General features: G+C 42.0%; 1 protein-coding gene across 1 annotated transcript; it reads right to left on the bottom strand.

The window, feature by feature from the left end:
* Window positions 1–388: 388 nt before the first annotated feature.
* Window positions 389–8,769, bottom strand: LOC115116882 (5-hydroxytryptamine receptor 3A-like). The gene is made up of 10 exons (XM_065009959.1): window positions 8,587–8,769; window positions 8,223–8,286; window positions 7,538–7,707; window positions 7,304–7,348; window positions 6,878–6,984; window positions 2,923–3,092; window positions 2,451–2,623; window positions 2,004–2,214; window positions 1,203–1,406; window positions 389–938 (listed from the first exon to the last, which is right to left on the bottom strand). The coding sequence occupies exons 1-10, from the start codon at window positions 8,614–8,616 to the stop codon at window positions 649–651; spliced, it is 1,464 nt and encodes a 487-aa protein (XP_064866031.1). The 5' UTR covers window positions 8,617–8,769; the 3' UTR covers window positions 389–648.
* Window positions 8,770–9,193: the final 424 nt, after the last annotated feature.

Genomic DNA, 9,193 nt, shown 5'->3' with positions numbered 1-9,193 from the left:
GAACATCTCTAAAACTAAGAGCATTGTATGGACCCCAGGAAGAGTAGCTGCTGCTTTTGTAACAGCTAATGGGGATCCTAATAAAATATACCAAAATAACTTCCTGTATGTCGACACTCTAATCAAACAAGGATGTGGTTATTGGATGATTCCCTACTTTGCATGTCATTGATCCGTGTCTTGCGTGACAGATCTTCATCTTCATCATCATTGATCCACCATCAACATTACAATACAGAAAACGTCTCAGATGACCCCAATGAATTGTTGTTAGTAATGAAACAGTGGTTTTCGTGAAAGTATGTTTATTTGACAAATAAAAATATATTTCCTCTAATATAGTAATATATAAGTCCACACACCTACTCAGTGCAGGCAGAAGATAAAACAAACAATTGTTAAAGTTATAATAATTTTAAGGTAATTGTTTTTAAATCTAAACAGCAGTTGACAACATGGGAGACTCCTAAGTCTTGTACACAGTGGTGTAGTGGAGGGTAAGAACTATTTCCTCACATTTTGTATTTTACGCAAATATTTAGCCACCTATCATGAAAAAACGCTAAGAAAATATAGGGAGCGTTACTTTTTTCACAACAAATGGCGTTTAACCACCTATTTTTTTAATTACATCACTGGTTGTACGAATTACTTCAGATAATTACTCCAAACGCTGAGGATGACGATGAAGCTGAAGGTGATGAAGATGCAGTAGACGCCAAACAGCAGCCGGTCGAGGATGTAACCCACCTGCATCCAATCCTGGGAGATCTGGTTCCCGTCCACATGCTGGGCCACCTGGAGGCGGATGGACTGGAGCTCAATGCCCAGATTCCTCAGCTCCACCAGGGCTGGATCGCCTGCCTCTGCCCACATCTTACCTGGTTCTCCTGTTTGAACCTGTCTCTCCAGCGTCACTAGAGGGCAGACTTTCACGTCTGTTTCTTAGAGACAAGAGGGAAGGAAGGGAGAAAGGTGAAATTATGAATATACCTCCTAAAGACAGAAATGATTGATTGTCTAAGGTCAGGCCTAGTCAAGTGTCTGTAAAAATGTATCAGAGTGATTCCTGCATTTATGTTACTGTTCAGGCCTGTGATTGAATGCTTTCACTATATTGCATTGGGTTGAACAAGACAAGGATCTGCTAACTGAATGAAAGTCTGTGTAATTGTAAATCCCTGGAGGATCAGACAGGGTACCTCTTGCAACTGGATTGAGGATGATCTTGTCCTCTCTGGATTTCTGAGGCAGCCAGACGAGGGTGCCCATAAAGCGCAGGACGAGCACTCGGACCCAGCCAGGCACTGGGTGGAAGTTACTGGAGCCGACCAGTAGGTTGGTGATGAGAATAGTCTCCAGCAGGCTGGCCACCATCAGAGCCAAGCAGATGGCGAAGAACACATCTGCATGTGCAGGAGGTGAAGACAGGAAAATATTCAGCCACTCTTAGGAGGACAAAGGAAGTGGACTTCAGCTAATTAAATAACACAAAGGGACCATCTACCTCTATGACTTACGACAAAAATGGTGTTTCCAGTACACATGTTTTCATACTCACTTATCTTTTTTTGACCCCCTTTTCATGGTATCCAATTGGTGGTAGTTAGTCTTGTCTCATCACTGCACCTCCCGCACAGACTCAGGAGAGGCTAAGGTCGAGAGCCATGCATCCTCTGAAACATAACCCAACCTAGCCGCACTGCTTCTTGACACAACCCAGAAGCCAGTACATCCAACCCAGAAGCCAGCACATCCAACCCAATGTGCCGTAGGAAACACCACACACCTGCACTGCACCCAGCCCGCCACAGGAGTCACTAGTGCATGATGAGACAAGGATAACCCTGCCAGCCAAACACTCCCTAATCAGGACAATGCTCTGCGTCGCCCCATGGACCTCCCGGTCACAGCTGGCTGCGACAGAGCCGGGGCTCGATCCCAGAGTTTCTGGTAGCACATCTAACACTGCGATGTGCCACCTGGGAGGCTCTCATACTCACTTATCAATGGTATGGTGCTTCCTGTGACTGGCAGCAGGTCATTCACGATGAGCAGGAAGACGGAGTAACCAAAAATAAGGCTCATCTTGAAGGAGGAGCGGTCCACGTTCTGGGGAGGCAGCAGGAAGCTGAAGAGATCCACAGTGATGAGAAAGAAGCTGGGGATCAGGAGGTTCACCACGTAGAGGGTTGCTCTGCGCCTCAGGACGATCTACAGTTTAGAGACACAACGGTCAATGTCAACCTTCAAGGGTGATTTGGTGTTATGCAACATATTCCCATTTCAGACAAGACAAAGCCATAATTATCTGGGTTAGCATCCTATGTGTGAAACAGGAAGTACTCTCTGAAACAATTGTTATGCTCGGAATATAGAGAACTCAACGTTCTGTAGTAGTAGAGCCAAATTAATGGCATCTGAGAAATTGCAGTGCTTTGGGTTCGTACGTAGAAGCAGAGCTCATCATAGGGGTTGCTTTCTCCCTGATCGAGTGCTGATAAATTTAACCTCCTGGATTTGATGTCCATCAGCTCCCACTCCCCTTCGGTGGACATCACGCTAATGGAGCGTTTCAGGATGTCCTCCACCTTCTTCCCTAAAATAATCCTTATGTCCGACACTGCAGGGGAGAAAAAGGAATGGGACATACTGGGATGAATGGGTTGAACCTATATGGAAGCAGAACATGATCTGTACTGAGGGGATGGTAAACTCGGGCCTAATAGCAAACGGATCCCTTGGTTGACACCGAGTAATATATCAAATACTTCAATGGACTCAGTGGACCACCCTGTTTCACATCTATCATTTCAGATCACAAGAGTCAGGATGTTTTTTTGGGAGAGAAGGAGTGATGGGTGTGGCGTAGGATCCTTATGTTCAAAGAGGCCCTAAAGCATGGTTGCATTGACGTCTTACCGCGGTGGATGTAGGAGTTGAAGGTGAAGGTGCAGTTCTGGACGTCAAAGGGGAAGGTGTAGATGTCCAGGTTACAGGAGCTAACCACTCTGACAGGGTTGGCGTCTCGCACTATACCAGTGTGCTTAATGTACACATAAGGGACGATGGGAGCTCTGTTTTCATCCATACTGTAAAACAGGGTGAAATAGGGGGACAATTTCAAACCATGGGCATGATATAAATCATATGTTTTATATTTTTTAATAGTGACTGAATCTGTTACAAGTGCAATAAAAAGGGACAGAATTAAAACGTTTGTAAGGATATCCTTCCCCCCCCAAAATTACAATAAGAATAATCCTATGAGTAAAACATGAAGTATTCTCTGAAACAATAGTAATGCTAGAAATATAGAGAACTCAACGTTCGGTAGTAGCAGAGCCAAAGGAATGGTGTCTGAGTAATTGCGGTGCTTTGTTTCATGCATGTTAATATTAGAAGCCTCCTCCTCCCTAAGTGTTTTATTCACTGCCTTAGCACATTCTGCCAACCACCAAAACCCCTGAAACTTCCATCCCTAACTATAACATTTTCTCACAAGATAGAACTCTATTTTTAAAAATCCACCTTTCCAGAAACAAGTCTTTCACCTTTGCCGCTTGCTATAGACCACCTTCTGCCCCCAGCTGTGCCCTGGACACCCTTATAGATATCATCCTAACCAACCTGCCCTTCGAATACACCTCTCCTGTCTTCAACCAAGATCTCAGGGATGACTGCCTCATTGCCTGCGTCCGTAATGGGTCTGCGGTCAAATGACCACCCCTCATCACTGTAAAACGCTCCCTAAAACACTTCAGTGAGCAGGCCTTTCTAATCGACCTAGCCTGGGTATCCTGGAAGGATATTTACCTCATTCCGTTAGTAGAGAATGCCTGGTTGTTCTTTAAAGGTGCTTTCCTCACCATCTTAAATAAGCATGCCCCATTCAAAAAATGTAGAACCAGGAACAGATATAGCCCTTGGTTCACTTCAGACCTGACTGATATTGACCAGCACAAAAACATCCTGTGGCGTACTGCATTAGCATCAAATAGCCCCCGCGATATGCAACTTTTCAGGGAAGTTGGGAACCAATATACACAGGCAATATACACAGGCAGTAAAGCAAAGGTCAGCTTTTTCAAACAGAAATTTGCATCCTGTAGCACAAACTCCAAAAAGTTCTGGAACTCTGTAAAGTCCATGGAGAATAAGAGCACCTCTTCCGAGCTGCCCTGCACTGAGGCTAGGAAACACTGTCACCACCGATAAATCTACGATAATCGAGAATTTTCAAGAAGCATTTTTCTACTTCTGGCCATGCTTTCCACCTGGCTACTCCTACCCCGGTCAACAGCCCTGTGCTCCCCACAGCAACTTGCCCAAGCCTCCCCCATTTCTCCTTCACCCAAATCCAGATAGCTGATGTTCTGAAAGACAATCTGGACCCTCTCTAAAATTAACCGCCGAAATTGTTGCAACCCCTATTACTAGACAGTTCAACCTCTCTTTCTTATCGTCTGAGATCCCCAAATATTGGAAATCTGCCACGGTCATCCCCCTCTTCAAAGGGGGAGACACTCTAGACCCAAACTGCTACAGACCTATATCTATCCTAACCTGCCTTTCTAAGGTCTTTGAATGCCAAGTTAACAAACAAATCACCGACCATTTCGAATCCCACCGTACCTTCTCCGCTATGCAATCTGGTTTCTAAGCTGTTCATGGGTGCACCTCAGCCACGCCCAAGGTCCTAAACGATATCATAACCGCCATCGAAAAAAGACAGTACTGTGCAGCCGTCTTCATCGACCGGCTTTCAACTCTGTCACTCCCCACATTCTTATCGGCAGACTCAATAGCCTTGGTTACTCAAATGACTGCCTCGCCTGGTTCACCAACTACTTCTCAGAGTTCAGTGTGTCAAATCGGAGGGCCTGTTGCCCGGACCTCTGGCAGTCTCTATGGGGGTGCCACAGGGTTCAATTCTCAGGCCGACTCTTTTCTCTGTATACATCATTGATGTCGCTCTTGCTGCTGGTGATTCTCTGACGACACTATTCTTTTTACTTCTTTTTACTTTTGACTTTGGACACTGTGTAAACTAACCTCCAGACGAGTTTCAATGCCATACAACTCTCCTTCTGTGGCCTCCAACTGCTCTTAAATGCAAGTAAAACTGTAAACTGTCCTTCCAGACTCACATTAAGCATCTCCAATCCAAAATTAAATCTAGAATCGGCTTCCTATTTCGCAACAAAGTATCTTTCACTCATGCTGCCAAACATACCCTCGTAAAACTGACTATCCTACCGATCCTTGACTTCGGCGATGTCATTTACAAAATAGCCTCCAACACTCTACCCAATAAATTGGATGCAGTCTATCACAGTGCCCTCCGTTTTGTCACCAAAGCCCCATATACTACCCACCACTGCGACCTATATGCTCTCGTTGGCTGGCCCTCGCTTCGTATTCGTCGCCAAACCCACTGGCTCCAGGTCATCTATAAGTCATTGCTAGGTAAAGCCCAGCCTTATCTCAGCTCACTGGTCACCATACCAGCACCCACCCGTAGCACGCGCTCCAGCAGGTATATTTCACTGGTCACCCCCAAAGCCAATTTCTGATCTTAATTATTTTGCCACTATGGCCTATTTATTGCCTTACCTCCCTTATCTTACGTCATTTGCTCACACTGTATATAGACTTTTCTACTGTATTATTGACTGTATGTTTATTTTACTCCATGTGTAACTCTGTGTTGTTGTTTGTGTCGCACTGCTTTAATATATCTTGGCCAGGTCGCAGTTGTAAATGAGAACTTGTTCTCAACTAGCCTACATGGTTAAATAAAGGTGAAATATATATGTTTTTATATATATATATATATATATATATATATATATATATGTGAGATTCTTCAAAGTAGCCACCTTGACAGCTTTGCAGAATATAATCAGTTTCTTGATATGCCTTGATATGCCACATGTGTCAGGTGGATGGATTAGAAACGGATTATACAGCATGATTATTATAAAAGTTTTGAGGGGGTCATTTTAGGGCCTCTGTAAAAGGGGTAGTTATGTCACAACCACAGGCCATGTCTCAATTTTTGAGGCGTGCGTTTGCAATTGTCAACATCATGAACATTGTAAACAGAGTTCCCCAGGAGCTGTTGGCAGAGATTTGAATGTTAATATCTCCACCATAATTGCATTTGATCAATTGTCAATTTAATGAAAAAAATACGCACAACGAAATCCTAGGCCCATTTTTTTAAAAGCGTATCTGGCCAATGTGATGGTGTTGTATTCCCAATCATGGTTTCGCCAACATTGTGAACATTGTGAACAGATGTTTGGTGACAGTGGGGTTATGGTATGCGCAGGCATAAGTTACGGACAACGAACACAATTTGATCAATTGTCAATTTGAATGCACAAAAGTACCGCAGGGCCCATCCTTAGGCCCATTGTGAGGCCCATTTGTTATGTTTTTTTAAGGTATCTGTAACAAATAGATACATATCTGTATTCTCAATCATGTGAAATCCATAGATTAGGGTCGAATGAAATTATTCAATTGACTGATTCCTCCTTTGAACTGTAACTCCGTAAAATCGTTGAAATTGTTGCATGTCGTGTTTATATTTTTGTTCAGTGTATATTGAATCAGTTTTAGTGCCAAAAAAAGAGTTTAAATGTGGGTAAAAAACAATGATACATTTCCTGATCTTTCGTTTATCTCTCAGATATAGACACTTTAAAACAAACTTCATTTTCATCATTTTTTGACTATGTATTTTTCCATGTATTAGTCTGTTATTCAATGTGTTTCTATGAGCTAATATCAGTAAGACCAAATTCAATGTTTCATCAAAAAAATAAGTATATCGTATCTATATAAACTATAGAGATGTTTAACTCACAATTCATTGATTACCACATCTGGTGACCAGAACCTTTCCCTGGGGAGAGAAATATTGGCAGAGCCGCATTGGACTGGGTCCCAGCTGAAAAATTCATTCTCCCATTCCTAAAACAACACATTAGCAACAATACAATATGTTTGTAAGAAGTCTGTAAGGAGCATTATAAATGATAATATGATGTTTAGGATTGTTCGACAAATAGATAAATATATATTTTAGTTTTAACCAAATATATATATCACTATTGCTATTCAGTACATATTGCTGAATGGATGTTGTGTGTCCTAACACATATGTAACACGAAGTAACGTGCTGTAGGAGAATCAGAAACCAAAGTGCAAAAATGACTCCCATACACTGTGTACATATATTTGCAAAAATAATAAAATAATACTGTATTCCCAATACAATACAATACTGACCTTCACCAGCCAAATGTAGGTGTTCAACAGTTGTGCTTTTTCTTCCTGAAAAGAGAATTAGTTTTCCTACAAAGTAATGGCAATAAAGCCACATTTTACATAAGTCTACAAAACAGGATGTGGAGGAACATTCAGAACTATATAGCACATGTCAAATACATTGATGGATTTAATGGTATGTCTCCTGAGGTGAACTAGTTGAAAGGGATACCATGCTGTCCTACTACTCCTTACCACACCCAGGATGCCGTAGAGAGTGAAGTACATGCTGATGTTGGTGGGGGTTGAGAGGTTCATGACAGGTCGTATGGAGTACAACTTCATGACGTTCTCCAGGGCGGCCAGAAGGGATATGGTGTTGGGGTTGGTGCAGTTCACCACTATCTTACATCTCAGGCATGGCGCTGGGGAAACAATGGTAACCATGCTGCTTTATATTGTGGTTTTGTTATGGTCGTGTGTTCCTCAGTTAGTAGAACATGGCACTTGCAACACCAGAGTTGTGGGTTCAATTCCACGGGGGACCAGGATGAAAATGTATTCACTCTCTACTGTATGTTGCTCTGGATACGAGAATATGATAAATGAGGTCAAATATAAGAACATCTTCAGTGAAAAGTCTTTCATTTTACCAACTAATGGGGTTCTTGCGTACTGTAGATATCATTATTAGAATCTTGTTTGAATGATGAAGACCTTGGTACTTTTTCATATGATAGTGAAATTAATTGACTGCAAACCCACAAATACATTATGTTATGAACTTCATTGTTAAGGTATCAGCTACCCCAAGTAATATCAACAAGTGAACATAAAACTAAAGAATAAATGAAAACAAACTATTACTCAAATATAATATTTTAAGTTTACTTAAATTAGTTGACTTGACTCATTTTCCCCGTGTCCAAACTGTACCTACCCTGTACCATGATGCAGCAGATGATGAACAGAACCTGGTGGGAACTGACCCACCATCGTTGAGACTGAAATAGTCATTTAAAAAAAATCACTGTTAGGTTCAAAGGTCAAACTGTATTTTAGATATACGGTCCATTGTTTAGTGTATGTTTGATAATTAACACAATGTGTATAACACCATGAATTACTTTATGAATTCAAACCTTAATTTACCTTAAATGAAATGCACCTCTCTCATTACACCGACACCGATCAAATGTTTCGACCAATTACAGTAATGCATTGAAGCACAACACACAGACACACAACTTAAGTAACGTAAATCCCCCAATGTAACGAAAGGCATTAGAATGAAAGATATTTACCTCCATTTTGGAAAAATCCTTGGCTGCCATTAAGCAGCAAGTTGTTGACCGTTTCGATCATATGGCTGAAGAACTGTTCAGAGCAAAGCTTTGTTTCCTAACACCCATCGATGGCACCTCTTCACCAGCTGGAACAAATTGTATATATACAGACTCATTTGCATAGTTAAACACTTATGTTGATGTATTGTCATGTCATAAGTTGCTGTTGGAGAATCCACAGAAAATCTTACAGCTCCAGACTGTTTTCACGTTTGAACACAGTTCTCCTGCAACAAAGATCTCTGATACGTTAGAAGTGACACAAAGAGTCAGTGATTTCTTGATTGTGCAATTAAACTAAAGTGTTGTAGAAATATGCCTAGCAACAGAGATGACCATGAGTGAGATCCATAAACCTTGGGGCAAATGAGGTGGTCAGTAGAGCAGGTGAACTCTTGTGGTACAGAGCTACTTTACCTGCAGGGGGTTGGATACAAAACAGGCGTGAGCCACAGTAAATGGCTGTGGTGGAGGGTGAAGTTGCCCCTAGATGCTGATCCTGAGTCAGTGTATCATTTTCCACACTAATGCTTAAGGTTAGGATTGGGGGAGGAGAGTCTGCTCC

The sequence above is a fragment of the Oncorhynchus nerka genome, linkage group LG25 (assembly GCF_034236695.1).
Source record: "Oncorhynchus nerka isolate Pitt River linkage group LG25, Oner_Uvic_2.0, whole genome shotgun sequence".
Taxonomy (NCBI): Eukaryota; Metazoa; Chordata; class Actinopteri; order Salmoniformes; family Salmonidae; genus Oncorhynchus; species Oncorhynchus nerka.
The sequence above is the reverse complement of the archived record's forward strand: the minus strand, read 5'-3'. Positions and strand labels throughout refer to the sequence as shown.